The sequence below is a fragment of the Anastrepha ludens genome, chromosome 6 (assembly GCF_028408465.1).
Source record: "Anastrepha ludens isolate Willacy chromosome 6, idAnaLude1.1, whole genome shotgun sequence".
Taxonomy (NCBI): Eukaryota; Metazoa; Arthropoda; class Insecta; order Diptera; family Tephritidae; genus Anastrepha; species Anastrepha ludens.
The window spans coordinates 67,806,452-67,824,547 of NC_071502.1; the positions used below are offsets into that span (position 1 = coordinate 67,806,452).

Consider the following 18,096-nt stretch of genomic DNA (forward strand, 5'->3'; position numbering starts at 1 on the left):
CACTAATATAGGGTCGTTTTCTGAACCTTCTGTTAATGTGAACATGACGAAAGAGGCTGATCCATTAGTTTTCGGGTACGAAAACAGGAAAGCTGTGCATTAAAAAAATACATACATTTTTTGGTATAAAAAAACTCAAGGATAGGAAAAGAGAAAAAAAGGAGTAGTTCTTGTAAACTTGAGTATTCGAAGGGCACAAGGAGTTACATTTTAACTCAATGCAATAAAATGTTCGGCAGGTCATGAAAATCCTCTGAGAGTATTTCTACTACGAAAAAGCTACTCAGAAGAAACCATCTGCCGTTCGGGGCCGGCATAAAATTGCAGGTCCTTCCATTTGTGAAAAAAACGTCAAGACGCACAACACAAATACCAGGAAATATACTTGCCGAAAATGAATCCAACCTGTTGTCAATGGCGAGCGCTACAGTCAAATCACATCAAATGACCTTTTGGTGCCCCACGCTATTACCAATCGTTGAAGTGTTAAAAGGTTGTAACATGGCGTTGCATCATGCTATAGCTGAATCAGGAGAAATGGACCTGCCGATTGGCCATCTACATCAGGAGATAGGACTCTCTTAGAGCAATTTTTGCGGTGACAAGTCAAGTCATTGGTCTATAATGTTAAGCGAGCCACGCTTTCCAACTTGAATGTCGACGGATACGTTCGGATGGACGGATACCAGACGCAGTAAAGGTAACCATACGCCCGAAATAGTTATTTACCTTGAATGTCTTACAATTTACAAGGTAATAAAGCAAACATTTGATGATTTAATTGAGTTCTTTGTACGTTATAAAACATAAAAGTTAGTGCGCCCGGCTTCATAGCAGAAGCAAAATGTATTGAAAGATTCATGCATGCGTGATTTAATAATGAATATTTTTGCTATTGATATGAAACATTATTTCGGAATGAAAGATAGATTCAGTTTATATTGGATATGTCACCGTTACGTCGCACTTGCCAGTGCCAGAGGATTAATTTTCAGGCGGAACTATATTAGTCACTTCTGTGCCATGCTGTTTCCACATAAGCACGAAGGCGCGTCCACATAAGAGTCAACGCTGGCAATTCACACTCAATATCAGAAAAGGAGAGGATGTCACTATTCCAGTCACGATTTTTTCCTAACTTTGCTCAATAAATTCTAAATCAAAAACGTCCATACCTATAAAAAGAACACTCCCGTTATTTTTGTATTTTTTCTAGTACCTACTAACGCACCGGATTTTTGTTATTTAATTAAAATTAAATAAATAATATGCGACCTACTTCGTGAGATGACCTTTTATGGTGATCCCTATTTACTGTACTATGTATTCGGTGTGGAAGATATTGGAAAACATTTCTCAACATTAATCGGATTGTACGATTTTGTAACATAGCTATTTTTAACCCGTTAGTGATGGAAAATATGAAGCTTATACAATGATGTATCATATATAAAAGCTTAGAGAATTCCAGGAGAGCAAATTACATATGTTCATATACATAACTTTTGGCAAAACAATTGATTACATAAAAAATAACTTTGGACTTTTGACAAAACAGCATAAGACGACTTAGCACTTTGCATGTGTTAAACCATAAATTGATGGATTCTAATGCAATATTTGAACCATAGATCTTTAGTAGCCTTAGTTTGCCAACTCATTTAAGAAATTGTGATTTTTTCATCTAAAACAAAAACTTATTTTTGTTTTTTGGTTATAAATCCAAGTTTTTGATTACAAATGTTAAAGATTCCGTAGAACGCAGCACTTTATCAATTTGTTCGCAGAAAACACCAAGCCTATTTTTTTGTTTACATTCCAAAGGATAAATAAATAGTCAGTTCCTTTTTCTCTCGAATGATACAATTTTACTTTACATTAAATTTAATTCTTTATATAATTTGCTCCCAGTAAGTCTTCGGTAGTTAGATAATTGTAAGTACAAAAACAATTTAATACATATATTGTATTCTTAAAAAGTTATAATGGCGCATATTCATAAGTGTTTGCTAATATTATGTGTACATAGTTAAACCGCAATCGTCTAATATTAATTAGTTTCTGCTGTATAAATAACAAAAAAATCAACTTTTTTGTTATTTAGAAAATTTTCAAATACTCGTAGTAATTCTGCATACTAGGTTTTTCAAGTTTCCACCAATTTAATTTTTTACGGAACTTTTTTTTTCACGTTTTTATAAAAAAACAGAAAGAACGAAGTTGAGATATGTATTACTACACATATGTATATACCTTTAACATACATGTATCTATTTTTTGTTCTTCCAAATAATTCAGTGGGCATTTTTAAGGGCATGTAAGGATAAATTATTCAAAGGACATTATTATATATTACTATATTTGTTTGGATAAATCTTCTCTCGTTTGATATCCATATTGTTAGCATAGAGTATTTAAAGTGATTTGTTTTTTGTAAATCTCGTCCTTTGAAATCCTTATCTCTAATCTGTAGTTTCACGTGCAAGTGAATTTTTTCCTGGGTACCTTTTACTGACACTAGTTGTTATAGTAGCTTTTCAGGTGCTCAATGAATATATCTAAGTGATATGTTTTTGTTTTTGCACGTATGTATGTATATGTATCTGCGCTTAAATTTGTATGATATGAAGCAATAAGCGCAGAGTTTTATGTGCGGTTATGAAGGATTTGCCGATGAAATCGGTGCATTCGAGTTTGGTTATGTAGTTTTTATCGACCTTTTGTAATCTGTTTTGTCGACCGCAAATGTTATACGAAATGTGAACAGAAAATCCGAATACAATTAAGATTTTAACTTTTTTACCGCTAACATTTTTGAGTTCGTAATTTTCTTCAATAAATATTGATTAGATATTTGTTGAACAGTGATGCCAAATGTTAATACGGATTATAGACAGTTGTCGATGTGAGTTGTTTTTTTTTTGGTGTGAGCGCAGACACATATGAACATACATACGTAAATCTCATTTCATATTTCATTTACGTACATATGAGACGTCTTCGATCCGCAATGCGTTAGCCACTGGCGAATAGATGAAACAATAGGCATAAAAAACATATCTTGACAATTACATTTGGTACGAAACACAAAGCGTTTTGACCGAGTACGACCAACCCGGAGTTCTTTTCCTTTTCTGCTCTTCCAAAAGTTATGAGGTCTAATGGAACTTGCCTCTTATCGACAGCATTGAAAGTAATGAGCGCCGATTTTTGCTCGATAGCTTTGTTTGTGCTTTAACACAATCTTTATTTATTCTTCAAAGTCAATTTTGTCCCCTTCAAAGTACTAATGGCGTTTTTTACCCAATTATTGAGAATGTTGTTAAACTGAAGCAAACGAGGCCTTTTTCTAATTGGTTTGATTCTTCGCTGAATATTCTACCCCGATTTGATTTCAAAGATACTCTTCATAATTACGCAGGCCCCAAGAAGATTCAGCAGAAGTCAGAGCTAATTTTTCAAATGTTTTTAACGTTTTCTTTCAATTATTCTGGTAGCTCAGGTTTTCGAGATATTCTTATATAAAAGCGCAAAAAACTCGGTTTCAGCCTATATTTGAGCTTATGAGCATTGTGATTTGTACTTAACACCATCATTTTGAAGGCAATGTTTGTAGAAAGTTTGGTAAAATTTGATGTAGTGGTTTAAGGGGCAACAAGCACATTTTAATCTAGTTATCTACACAGTTAGACATAGCTAAATCCATGTATATCATAATTCTGAATATATTTTCTCCTCTATCTCGAATCCGTTAGGTAGGAAATAACATTAATGTACACTAGCGTAAAATTCCATACCCACAATGCATTAACCCGCCGGTCGGTTATAAAAAATTGGGAACTATATACGTATTTTCAAAATTAAGTTTAGTATATGTATTTATTTTATTGAAAGTAAATATGAAAACGGCTCTAGAAATACCGGCAATTAGTTTGACAGTTACAGTGTTAAACAAAAAAAGTTTGAAGCAAAATTTAATTTTAGTTATGATAATGAACTAAGTTAGGTTAGATGATTGCCTCCAAGGGTAAGAGAGTTAACTTGGAAGTAAAATTTAATTTTATCCATAATGAATTGATTTATTGATTTCAATTGATTTTTATTTTATTATAGAATTGTTGCACGTACCTCTAACAATGCGATAATTTTCAGATATTTATTTTTCTTTTAAACGTCGACAGTAAAAAAAAAAAGCGTTAAATAAATTTTAAGTACAACTATGAATATGCGCGAAATACTTTTCAATATATGTATATGAATGTAACTGATTTTTTTAAAGTAGGTACATTACTAATATAAAATTCTGCGTTATTACTATTGTTATGCAATCACCTCAAATAGTGACTTTAGTAACGACTATTTTCTTTAGTACTCATTAGGCATTATAATATTTACAGAAAGTAAATAAATTTCAGTTATTAAAAGTGAGGTTTTTAAGAAAAAAAAAAACGAATAAGAATTGTAATAAATTATCAAATGAATATAGTATTCAACATACCTTCCATCCTAAATTTTCGAAGAATGTGCACAGACGTGATTGGCCAGTTGTTTTGCCACCACATGGACCTGCAAAAATAAACAATTTTATATATTTAATAAAAAATAAAGAATAAAGAATACTGTAAGCATTTTTGAAATAAATATAAGCAATACCTAAATAATTGAGAGCATGCATTGCGCAGTTATTATAGGTATACAGGTATGTAAGTATTTCCCCGCTGTTAAAATGCAATTTCAACACCACGAGGGGCTGTATTATCAACACCCCCACCATCTCCGATTGCGAATATTCGCATAAACGAACATCCATCAGTATAATGCGCGCGAATAAGTAAACAAAACCAAATGTTTAGTTTGCATGATACTCGCCAAAAATACCATCCCCAACTTCGAAACACACGTACAATATTCAAACTTAATGGTGCAGTGGGAGAACTTCCGAGCAAAGGATGGCCGGCCTTCCTTCCATACAACATCAACACTATAAAGACGATGATACCCAAATACAAGTATCTGCATATATCTATGAATGCACGTAAAAGTGAGTATACACATACAATCCAACTACACAGTGTACATAAATAAATATACACAGCATCTAGCTGACCTTGAGACAATAAAAAAAAAAAAAAACAACAACAGCCCACCACTAACAGAGAAATTTTCAACATGCGCGCCCATTTCATACTTTCGACTTGGCAGTTATCAGTCTGGACGGGCCCACTGGACCATAAGGAATGTATATGTATGTATGTATATATTTTTACATGAATACATTTTAAACATAATAAATAAACTGAAACTTGATTCAATTGATTGAAAATTTGCCAACATCGTATAAGGAAGTAATTGTATGTATGCACGTATGTAATATTTTACAAAAGAGTGCTTTCTACCTATCGCGTTGCTTGTGAACACATCATGGAATGAACAAGGCTGTGATTAAGCAATTGGTGTTAAATTGAATGTGATTGAAATGGAAATTTATTTTAACAAATGTATGTAAGCATATATGAATGCAAACATTGATTAGAATGTACTCGTACATATGTATGTACGCCTGTGTAGTAAACAAACTATAGTTTTCCAATTGAATGAACTACAAACTGTCTATGGACAGTTGTGAAGACAAGTAGAATCGATGCACCGGCCAATATCGGTTACCAAGTAGTTAATGTCATTTGACATAACCACTCACAATTGACGTTAGCAGTGTGAACAAGATAATAACACACCATAAACAATTGCCATGACTAGGTGCTTATACAGTATTTCTCATAATTCTTTTCACTATTTAATATTGTATAAGGCATCTTCGCCACTTCTCTGCCCTTTATCTCTGGGCTCTGCTCACTTGATGAAACATAATTACTTTCAATGCAGCCAACTCTGACTCCAAACGGCAAATGCTACCAATATATGTATTTATTTATACCAGTTGCTTCATTAACACTTGGCGAATCGAAGAGCCCTATCGTTTCACTATTTTATTAATAGATTCGATTATGGCATAATACTTAGAATTCCTTTTTTGTAGCAGAAAAATTTGCTGGCGTTTTCTCTTTGATCTAGTAAACAAAATTAGTTATTTGAACGTTTAATATGCAAAAAAAACCACAAAAACAAAAATGCGTTATATTTTGGGTTGTCTCAAACATAGAAACATAACAGTTATCTATGTGTTTTTTGTATATTTTTGGTTGCTGCTGCACGTAGAGCTGATGAGCCAAGTAGTTACAAGTGATTCGTGGTGTTCATTATATCGCATCAATAAGAAAACGTCTTTGCAATGGTTCTATTGGATTTAAGTTGGTACTCGAAAATGCCCAATCCAGAGCAGTGATCGAATTGTCTTCGAAAAATTATTTGCAACAAGGGTAGTGTGCTTCGGACCATTCTCTTGGTGAAATTTCCAAATCACCGGTAAATTCTCCTCTGCATAAGATAGCATTACATTTTGAAGTATCTGATCATAATTGACAACATCCATATTAGCTTCAATATAAGGAATTGGCCCGACACCATTACGCGAAAAGCAGTCCGACACCATTATTGAGATAATGATAATTGGTGCGACGAACTTGTGGTCGAATGCTGCACGTTTTGGCCGTCACACGTACTTCCTACTATCAGGACATTTTCTGCTATTTTATACTAAGAAAAACATAAATATAAAGAAATAAAGCATTAAAAACCATCGTTTTTGAATGTGTTGAAATATCGTTGTTTAGTTGTGTTGAAATATCACTGTAGGATAAACCGGTCCTTTGAAACTCTAGGATTGCTTTTTGAAGAGCTGGGGTGCAATTTTTCTCTCTCGATATTATTGAATCGTTGGAACTGAAGTAATGTGCTGCAGGAATACTCCAGATATATCATTTTCACAAAATTTTGGACGAAGATCGAATCGTTCTTAAGTATGGTATATTTCTCACAAAAATTGCAGTACTTCTACTAAAACGCAAAAACTCCATGCGAACTCTCAAAGAGAAATAGATAAATGAACGCATTTCAATGAATGTGATCACTTCAAATATATTCATGCTCAAAAAGTACCATTACGGCAACGTACTCGTTAAAAGATGCACATATATGGTTGTCAGCGCATTGTTCCTAAGTATTTTTCAACGACTATATACAGTACATCACTTGCGCATTTTGAAGCTCGGATTTTTTATAGTCTCTATAGAGGAGTTTAAATTTTCTTGCCGCTGAGTGGCTTTTACCGGGCAGAGTAAAGCGAACATTGAACATCAAAAAGCTTTGTCTAACAGCGATCGCCATCCTCGGCAAGGAATGACAAACATTCACATATGTACTTACATATATTATATTTCTACCGTGAACGATTTTTCATAAATACATACATACATAATTTATTCGACAATACTAAAGACTTATCTATAAATTAGAGAAAAATCTTTACCTAAACCCATTTCACGGATGTTTACGCTATTATTAGTTTATTATGTGTTTGTTATTAGTTTATGCATCGAAATTGCAAAAATAAATGGTATGCAGCTGAAAGGACAGTCCTTGGCCGGTTGTCGTATGAACGTGGTATAATTGATAGATATTCACTTTTTTGGGTTAGACCATCAAAACAAACATCTAGCGCAAACAAATAGAGTTTCGCAAACATCTAAAGACACAGTAAAATTTTATTTTCAAATGGTAATCAACATTTTTTTTTCGAATTTGACAATTTTTATTCGCCGAAGTGTAACGCCGTTTCTGCCATACAATTAATACATGCTTGAATTTTATTTTATGAAAGAAAAAGCCTTAGTTCGTTAATAAGAAATATTAACAAAAATCAACTGTTTTTTGTAATCACTTGAAATTGGCTATAAAACATTGTTTTTGTTGTTGTTATATAGTTTTGTTGTGGTATAAACAATATTTTTTATAAAAAAACAGTGGTGTGTTTATAACTTTGCAACGGGTGGGTGTGAGAAGAAATCGTAGAGGCACGAATTAATAGTGATTAGGGCAAGCATATTCCTTTAGCATACATACACACATATATTTTTTGTTAAAATTCATTAGGAATTTGAAAGGATAGCCCGGGAGAATTTTTTCAAACGACATTACTGTACTATATTTTTATACTATATATTTTTTTTAATACAATAACATATGTGTATGTAAAATCTATAGTTTCATGAGCATATAAAATTTTGTATGGATAACTTTTACTGTCGCACCGTGTAATATGCCGAGGATCAAATGTTGTACAAAAATGCAAATCAGAAATTGTATGCGATTTGCCTCACTATATCCGAAATCTCGAAACTTAACTCTTCAAAGTACCAACTGCAAGCACATATAGGCATGTATTCGCCCTTTAACAATCAATAAAAGCAATCAAAGCACGTCATGCGCTAAGTTCCCCTGAAGTTCTAAGCTTTTTTCTTTCCTTTGTAAACCTGGACTCTTATAGCGATAAGTGATGGTCGTGTCAACAGAATTTCAAATCTCAGAACAGAAGTTTCGCATATTTTGTTTAAATTGGTTTTTAAAAATTCAACATTTGCCCACATACATGCATAAAAATGCATAAATTATTAAAGATTATTTACTATAAATATACATATGTACAAATGTGCGCATAACTAGATACACCATAATAAAAGTAAAAAAAAAAGCAAAGCAAGAATATACAAATATATGTAAGTTATTCAATAATGTATAATTGTTGCTTGCTTGCACTACCAACAGATATGTGCCATTCAAACAAGCACATATAATTCTAAAATTTGGCATATTGCGCGGCCATCCGCCGGTTAGTCGGCCTTTCATCAATTTCTTTCGTTTTTCGTGCCAACATATAAATACATATATGTATATGTTCATCCTTCCACTGATCGGTGAAAACGATTTTTAAAATAGCATTGACGCAGAAGCGAATAGCTTGTTCTTTGCAGTGAATGTTGTAGTAGAGGCAGCAGTATCTATCACCACATTTGCTTTTGGCTATTTTGAAGTCTGCTTTAGGTATATATACGCTACTTTTCTAAAAATTGTAAGCATGTTATTGCAGTCAAGAATTGAAATACGATTTCCATGCTTTTTAGTAGGATAAGCACATGCATTTCGAAACTGCTATCTCCTTTCAATATTTACAAACTGATTTTCGTTGAAAACAAACCCGAATAAAAAGGTCCGCTGTCTTAATATTGATGGAGGAAGCCCATGTGTAAAATGACAGAAGGCAGTGACACATGAGACACTAACAAATATCTCAACGCGCTGCACCGGTCGGTATGAAAAATGTAATGGCAGGTATAGGAATATTTACGACACAATAAAGCAGTTTTTGATTTATAGCTTGCTTCCTTCTACCCTAGACAAACAATCGCAACTCAAGAAATAGATAGGTAACAAAATTCACGAACTTCAGTTCGGTTCTAATGCAGGCGATCCTTATTTATCAGTATGTATGTTGTTGGCTTGCAAAACACGTGCAACAGTATTGCTTTACGTATATAAATAATGTACTGTTATTGACCCTGAAATCTACGTAATCTCTGGCGCAACCGCAATGCGAATTTGCTGTCTTTTAATCAAGGCCTTGCACATGCATTCTACCATCTTTTATCCACTACATCAAACATTTCTTAAATTTATGAAGCTTATAAAGAATATACTGAATTATGGCTCAGTGGCGGATGCACTTACCGCCTGTTAACACGACTTTGTATACACGTCTTTTTGTGCTGCCATTTGTTTTGGCCAATTTCAATCCTGCTCGTGGATTCAGCTTTGGTGATGTCCTTTCCGGTTGCTGCTGCTGTTTCTGCTCTTCCACTTTCTTTTCAGAGTCCTGTTGCTGTTTGTTTGACTGTTGCTTTTGCAGATGTTTGCCATTGGCATTTTCTATTGTAGCGTCCTTGCGCTCCATTCTTGCCCAATTTAAAGGATTTTGACACACTCAAAAACACTCGCCGAACTCTTGCTTTGCGAAGCTGATTGATTCGCTCAGTCTCAATCAGATTTGCTACGCGATTGTGCAGCGCACTGTTATAGATTTGTTGAATGACTTATTTGAACTACGAGCAATGCTTGTGGTCTCGATTTTTCCTTTCCTCAATGTGTGCTTTGAATCTGTTTAATTTGTTTTTTATAATTCTTGTTGCTGTCATATGATACTCCCTTTTGTAATTTTATACATGAAACCCGTTGATGTTGGCTAGATGTTGTTTCCTATTCTGAGTTGAACTTGATGAATTCTCACATTGAACTATGTGCAGTGGGAATTTTTCCGCTTCCGCCAAAAAGTTAAATACCAAAATATTTAGCTTAGCACGAGGGGTAGGATCGTCTTCAATCAACAATGAAGCAACGACCAGGTATGGGCCGAATATCAGAGTTTATGTCTATTCTGTTTATGATTAAACATTTTTACGGTATTTGCGTAATAGAAATTAGTTGAATTTCACATTCGCAGACACATTGAAAAGCCGAAATATAAATTCACGGTTAAACACGAAACACAAATTTACTAGAGCCAAATCACTAAAATGACTGAGAGAACATGGCCGCAGAGCTCCCCTTTTTATGTAAATCTCTATAAAGGTGCCAGATAGATCCAAGCCATTAGGGGGCTCAACAAATTTTGAATATATAGAATTAATAGTATCAAAGAAAAAGACGATTGAGGAAAAAATTAAATAGACATTTTTTTAAATATTTAATTTTAATAAGCCATCTTGGAATTAAAGATTGTAAAATGTTAATGAACAAATTGCATAGAGAAAATGAGAAGGTGGCAAGGTAATATGAAACGAAAGAAACGGAACACTATAGTGCCAGATGAATTGAAATGTAAACGACTGCATACAAGGTGAAATCAATAAAGCAGCTGATTTAGAGCTTGCTATTTAGTGGTTTGAATGTAAGAGAGGGCTGTTTATTTGCTATTGCATTATCTGTGCACATTCTCATTGCAATTTTGAAATTCAAACCACCGAAGTGCAAACACAATATATAAAATATGGTTGTTACACCGAAACTGTGGTCGTTGCAGCAGTTTACTAAGCTCTACCGGGCGCGTTGATTTTACAGGTCATCTTCATCAATCTCATCTAACGGTAGGCCAGGAAGTTGCTGTTTCGACGAGGTGGATCCAAAATGAGAGGTGTGCTCGATAAGTGGATTTAATGGAGCACGTAGGTAGAGGGTTAGTGTGGTGCCGGGTACCTTCACAAGCTAGTTATATGTTAAGTATGTCGGTGTCGATTCTAGGTAGGTAGGAGTTTAACCTGCTACAGTAACTGGAACGCAATACTGCAATTAGTTCTGCTTCACCGAAGTCACCTTCTGTGAACTAGCCTTGGCCAGCAAGAATTATAGAGAAGTAAATTGCGCCTTCCAAATTCGCTGTGTCGCAAGAGTCCATCAATAAACAAACAAAAGAAAGAGGAATTACTTGTTTGTGAAGAGTAGGCGAAGGCAATGGAAACAACCCAACACAAGAAACTATACGTACACATATACTTTCTTGTCACGGTATCTTCCGCATAAAAACGCAAACAAACTGCATTTGGAAGCTTTTTATTAATTTGTGCTTTCACAATTTAACACACGGTACTTCGTTTCTATTAGTTTTATTAGTTTAAATCTCACAAATCACAATATTACCAAGCTATTCATTGAATAATCACAAACATGTAATTTCTCCTACTTTTGTTGGGCTTGTTCATTTGTTTTGTATTGGTAAGGAAGCTGACGTCAAACTTGTCCAAATCGCGAAAAATGAAGTAACTGTTATTTAATCGCGCCACTTAAAGTACTCAATTCGCCTTGCTTGGCCAGAGCAGAAGAGAAGGCAGAAAATCAAGGGGAATTTATACAGGGTGATATTCAATAATGATAGAATACAAAAGCGCGTCTTCCGAATTCTTTGTGACGTCAACGCTTATGAATATTCAAACAAAATGAAGATAAACTACTTGTCTGTGAAGAGTAAGCGAAAGCTTAACACCATAAATTATATACACCCACTTTCTTCCCATGTGCTTTGCACAAAGATATTTGAATTGTATTTCTTCCAATAATTGATTTGAATTTGTAAACGGTTAAGTAGTTATTGAAATATTTACGTTCTTGAAATACGTAAAATTGATATTGGACCTACTTCGATATCTTCTCCATTTTTAATTTATGAAAGGCATGAAAACTACAAAGGAGCTAAAAAAAACACTTTTTAATTTTGTGATTGTACTACTGCTATTCTCCTTTTTCAACGACCTAGGTGTGTTGATTTCGCTTCGTCAATTTTGATGATTTTTTACAGTTCACACCAGTCGAGCGATTTCGATCGAGTCGGCGTGACATCATTTGTTACAAAGAGCCAAAGACAAGCAAGAATGATGGCATATATTGTGGCAGAGAATGTTGATATCAAGGCGAATATACACTAGGTGATTTCGGCATTTTTCTTGCGATTTGCTATTTAGAACGGTCAAAGTGTCCTGCTTCCTTGTTGTTATCATTGTTTGTTTATATTCTAATTTCGACATTCAAACTATCAAACTCAAATTGCAAAATCAAAATTCATATGAATGTTATTGCTCTAGCGAAATCACCATCTCTGAATTCGCCTTGCTTCTCTGTATGCTCTCAGTACTCAATTCGCTATGCTTGGTATGATCTGCATTTGCTGCGTTGAATTAGAAGGCAAGTGACGTGTAAACACGCAATTTAATATTAGCATTGATTAAGCACTGTTTGGTGTAAAAGTTCTAAACGAAAATTGTGTAAAATGTATTAAATATATACAAAAAGTTTAATACAAAGTAGGGTACAAGAACAAAGCACATAATTAAAATGATACGGAGTTGTTCAAATTTCATTTGACAACTGTTGCGAATGATTGTGTGAGGAGCAGTGGACGCTAATTGTCAGCTGATCGGTGAGGTAGCAATGTTGTTGCACTCTTGCATAAATCCCCGATAATTATTGGAATAATTAGATTTTGAACAATAATCAATTAAAAACATTAAAGATTATATAGAAAGAGTGAATCCTAGCCGCCGTGATTGTTCAGAAAAGACCAATTGTAATTTTTGGCCTTAAATAAAAATTGGTGTTGATATATAGCAACATTGTACGACCTTCACCACCAGCTGTGCGCGTTTAAAAATCTATGAAATCTAATTCTTAAAAATTCAATGTGATTTTCGTATCAATAATTTAGGTGCACTTTTACACTTAACTTTTTAATTGTAACGAATGATTAGTGTATGTGAAATTTAAATAATAATAAAAAAAAAAAAAACGAAAAGTTAGGAACTGTAATGAGAATAAGAAGATTGGCAGCGCTAGCCTTATTAAATTTGCTGAATAATTTGCTGCACGCCTGGCATTTGATAGCAGTCCTTGAACGAAATTTCAATTATATTTTACGAAGCATACTTCCAACGTTTTTCTCCGATACGATGGATGGCGAAGGTGGTGAACAACGGGATCCCATGGAACAACATGAGGCTGAGCCAATGGAAGAGGATATGGAAGATCAAGTAGTAATGGGTCTAGGCTACGATGACGAAACAGATAATGAAGATGATGCTTATGAAGACGAGCATGAGGATGACAATGCGTCAGATACGTCAAGTGAAACTGATTCTGATTATATAGTGGAAATGGATAGCGATGACGCATTTGAAAGCGATTATGTAGCGGGCTATGGTGGTGGCTACTCAACTAATTCAGAAAGCGATAGTGAAGTTGGCCACAAAACTTCTCGCAGCCATTGGAATGACGGTTCAGGATGTCGTGTACCTGTCATATCGTTATATGCTTTTAAGCCACAGCGTTTGCTTAAGTGCAACTACAAGAAATTTTGCCCACCAAGGGATTATCCTTTTGCGCGTAGTGGACATCGTGTAGTCGCATCGGAATCACACCTTTACACATTAGGAGGCTACAATCCAAGAAATAGAGAACATGGGACGGGCATGCTTTTCCAAGAGCTGTGGCGCTATAATTTCGCTACTAACCGATGGGTGCTATTGCACAATCCTACAACGAATCGAAATATGCCAAGGGAGTTAGCATCAAATGCGCTTATTATTAGCAACAATTTATTGATTGTAAGTATATTTTTTGACATCGTTAGCTACTAAATTTATCTTTGTGATTCCAGTTATCAACACATTGAAACAAATGGCATATGAAGTTTTTTTGTAACATACTCGTTTAAACATTTGCTTAAATTTCTTATGTTATTATATAGTCATATGGCGGCACCGGCTATCCATTTGGTGAATCTTGCTCAAACGACTGTTATATATATCAAACAACAGGTAAAAAACCGAGTGTTAAGCGAATAGAGGCTACTGGTGATGCGCCAATTCCGCAATATGGGCCGGGAATAGTTTTACACGAACATTATTTATATACTGTTGGTGGAACAACTGGCTATGATTACTCTTGTGATGTGCATCGCTTAAATTTGCGCACACGAGTGTGGGAATGCGTATATATCTGTCGTCCAGATATACGCGAAGATCCAGAGGGTCGTTATCGTCACGAAGTTGTCTACGATGGGCAATACATATATGTGCTGGGTGGTGGTACATCGAATTTAGTGTATGATTTACAACGCATCCCTGCATTTAATTTAATTACAAACCGATGGGAATATTTCGTCACATTACCCGATCGAACATCACAAACAAATCTAACAATCGAGCGACAAAATTCCGGATATCCAAACCCACGAAAGTGCTTTTCCTGCGTACAGCACACGAAATCGAATGGTGAGGTCGAAGCATTCATTACGGGAGGCTTGCAGGTGCGTAATAATTAAATTTAGTATTATTAAATTATTTTTGAAGTTGGATATCCCTTTTCCATTTGCAGGCCGATCAAGTATATTTTTCAGATATATGGAGATTAAATTTTACTACTAAGCAATGGACACTTATAAAAACAGCGTCTCTACCAAAAGCTTTGTACTTCCATGCCGCAGCGCACAGTCAAAATGGTTGTATGTACATATTCGGTGGTATTGAATATGATGAAAAACGTATACGACGGTGCAATGACCTTTATAAAATGTGGATGACCATACCATTATTAAGTGAAATTTGCTGGGAGGCAGTGTTACATTACAGACCAAATCTCAAATTGAATGGCCACTCACAGCTGCTTAAAATGGGCATACCATTGCGCTTTGCACAGAGATTGTGGCATTCTTCAAAAGCCAAATGATTATACAATAAATGAAGAGATATATGGTATGGTATGTCATGTAACGAGCAATAAAAAGCGACAATTTTTATGTTTCATTCTAGACATAAAAGCATACTTATTGTTTGCTAACCATTTAGGAATGACATAGTTTCATATGGAAGAAATGGAACCAAAAGAATAAACATAATAAAATAAGACATTAATAATGAGTAAAAATGAAAAAAGCTAATTAATATGAAAATAAGAGTAATTATTTTTATACGCTACATATGTGTACGAGCAGTTGTGGCGATTTTTTTTTTACAATATGGTTCATACACTGTCAATGGATGCTCAGATCACGAATTCTAGAAAATTGTACCATAAAAGTGGAAGCAGGATCAAGTGGCCAATCGGGCAACCAGACCAACACCAAATTTAAAAGGATAATAGTCTGCCGTCTGATTTAAAGTTGGTATCCATGAGTCTATGCGTAATTAAATTCGCTTTTTCCAGATTAACGATATAAACAAATTATTTTCAATAAAGAAAAGAAACCAAGTTTTTAAATCAAGGCGGCAGTAATGTGCTAAATAGAGATTGGCCTCGAATGCTTGCAGTTTTTTTCTGTCCACTACTACATTTAGTTACATATATCTACTATATATATGTATGTATAGTACACACACACACATTTAATTTAATGCAATACAACATTAGTAGAGAACGACCGCACTTCGGATTCGGCCACATAAGTTTTTTTGGCTCCGGCCGAAGAAGAGCCCCCTATTTGGCAAAACATTTCTTTCACATTTTTTGTTCAAAGTTTGTAATGAAATTTAGTATTTGTAATAGTTTTTGAATACTTCTATCAAAGCCCACATTTTACATTCACTGCTTTAGAATATTTACTCTTCCATCGAGTGTGACTAGGGAGCAATTGCTGCAAGTCAGCTCTAAACCGATAGACGGGGCCGAAAGATGAAAATGCCATTATAATAAATTTCAATTATCAATATAAAATTATTCAACTATAAGTATTCAATAATTACTACATGTATATATGTAAAAATAAGTTGAAATTAATATAGTTGATACTTATTTATGTATCTGTTTTGCTCTTTTATTATTAGAACAATACTGAATTTTTGAAAAAATCGTTGGTTGTTTATTACTTCCACCCTTTGAAAAGATCGGTTCTTCGGCCTTAAAATTTAATGTTCGGTCGTTCTCTAACCATTAGTAACAGCTAGTAAAGGAATCAAATAAAGCCACAACCCGAATGATGATAATTAATTAATTAGTTAGATATTCAAAACAATTTATTATTAATATTACTGATATCTAACTGTAGAAAGAATGTAAGATTTCAAAGAAATTGGTATGTATGTATATACATCTTTCGGCTCATACTCATTAACGTAATAATAATTCGATTTCGTATATTTGTAATCGAATTTAAAAACAATCTGATTTTAAATTACTTTTATTTGCATTTGTTTCAATTATAGATTTCAAAGCAGCAACTCTTTGCTAGCAAAAAGTTGTAAACACTTAAAAATTTAGTGGTAAACGATTTTTAATAAAGGAAGGAATACAGCGCAGTTGCAATTTTCAGCCAATAAGCTTTCATAAATACATACATACATCCAATAGAAACCTCTAAATATGCTCATGTATGTACTTCTAATTATTGCCATTGCGATTGTGCCTGAGATTTAGACTTGTACCAACAAAGAAATGTAAATATGTAATTGCTATAATAAATTAAAAAGAGTTTAATAGATTCATCGAAATGTGAACGTCTTTGTTTACGCAGAGTGCCTCCGAAATGGTTAATAGAAAACGATCAAGGCCGGGGATGCGTGTTTTTATTGGCTGCATGCAAATTTTTTTGTTTCTCATTCTAAATATATTTTCGCTGAAATGTTATTATCGGAAGGAAAATATAGTATCCATACAAACATCTGTATGTACAGCTGTGAACATGAAAATAGCAGTACAAATTAGTTTGAGGTCATTTATTTTTTTCCTATAAATCATACAAAATAAAATTTCTATATCAAATATCTACGAAGGGTTAGACAACTACGCAAATTCGGCTTTTAAGGAATATTAATAAAATTTTGCACAGATCTAGACGAAAGTACGTTTCTTATTACTTAAACTTTTTTTAATTTTGGTGAGTGTCACGCATATATTTCTTATGCTACGACTATAGTGCTACAATGAAAGCAGATTGACAACAGATGTAACATCTTAGGCAGAAATACAAAATATCTTTCATGTTCAGCAAAAATGATTTCAAATGCAATCAACTTTGTGGAAAAGTCTGGGAAAAAGGAGGAGGAAAACGAAAAACTTCTCAGCAGAATTGAAAGGTGATCCAAATATAATCAAATAAAGTAACACATACAATTTAAAATTGCAATTTTATTGTAAATAAAATAAATTACAATTACAAATTAAAAAGTGGTGAACTTAAATGTTTTCTCTGCCATTCGTGAGACCAGAACGTGAGGCAAAACGGTTGGAATTTGCCAGAAAACATACTAGGTGGACAGCTGATAAGTGGCGTAATATTTTACGGACTGATGAGTCTAAAATAGTTTTGAGTGGCGGCATGCGTTTACACTCTAAAAAACATTAAACCTCGAACATAATGAGAGAAAACGCCAATGAAATGGGGGCTATCAGCGGGATAATGATCTTAAATACACGAGTCGGAAGGCCAAGGATTGATTTCGCACAAGTAAAATCGAGGTAATGGAATAGCCAGCTCAGTCCCCTGATCTACATCCTATAGATAATCTGTGGGGGAACTTACAATGGCAAACCGAACTTTGGGCAAATATTAAAAATGCGTGGCTGTAGATATCGAAGCAGCGATGTGAGCAATTGGTGAACTCAAACCCC

At 34.2% G+C, this 18,096-nt stretch overlaps 2 protein-coding genes across 3 annotated transcripts in view; one reads left to right on the plus strand and one right to left on the minus strand.

Annotated features, from left to right (window-relative positions):
* Nucleotides 1-10,546, minus strand: part of LOC128868225 (TRPL translocation defect protein 14) — a 42,475-nt gene extending 31,929 nt beyond the window's left edge. The window contains exons 1-2 of one of the 2 annotated variants that reach the window (XM_054110065.1): nucleotides 9,682-10,546; nucleotides 4,499-4,566 (exon numbers count right to left, since the gene is read on the minus strand). In XM_054110065.1, the coding sequence (XP_053966040.1) occupies nucleotides 4,499-4,566; nucleotides 9,682-9,904 (291 nt within the window). In that variant the 5' untranslated portion in view covers nucleotides 9,905-10,546. The remainder of the gene's footprint in view (nucleotides 1-4,498; nucleotides 4,567-9,681) is intronic. The other variant, XM_054110066.1, reaches the window with a different exon arrangement.
* Nucleotides 10,547-12,663: 2,117 nt separating this feature from the next.
* Nucleotides 12,664-16,970, plus strand: LOC128866520 (kelch domain-containing protein 10 homolog). Its single transcript, XM_054107329.1, has 4 exons — nucleotides 12,664-12,800; nucleotides 13,202-14,096; nucleotides 14,240-14,800; nucleotides 14,869-16,970. Exons 2-4 carry the CDS (start codon nucleotides 13,302-13,304, stop codon nucleotides 15,217-15,219), a joined length of 1,707 nt encoding a protein of 568 aa, XP_053963304.1. The 5' UTR covers nucleotides 12,664-12,800; nucleotides 13,202-13,301; the 3' UTR covers nucleotides 15,220-16,970.
* The last annotated feature ends 1,126 nt before the right edge of the window (nucleotides 16,971-18,096 follow it).

What these genes read in the sequence shown, in the direction of transcription:
- LOC128866520 (XM_054107329.1), top strand. Translation starts at nt 13,302, where the DNA reads ATGAGAATAAGAAGATTGGCAGCGCTAGCCTTATTAAATTTGCTGAAT. An exon ending in TTAGCAACAATTTATTGATT is followed by an intron (nt 14,097 to 14,239) that starts GTAAGTATATTT and finishes GTTATTATATAG; the next exon opens with TCATATGGCGGCACCGGCTA. An exon ending in TCATTACGGGAGGCTTGCAG is followed by an intron (nt 14,801 to 14,868) that starts GTGCGTAATAAT and finishes TTCCATTTGCAG; the next exon opens with GCCGATCAAGTATATTTTTC.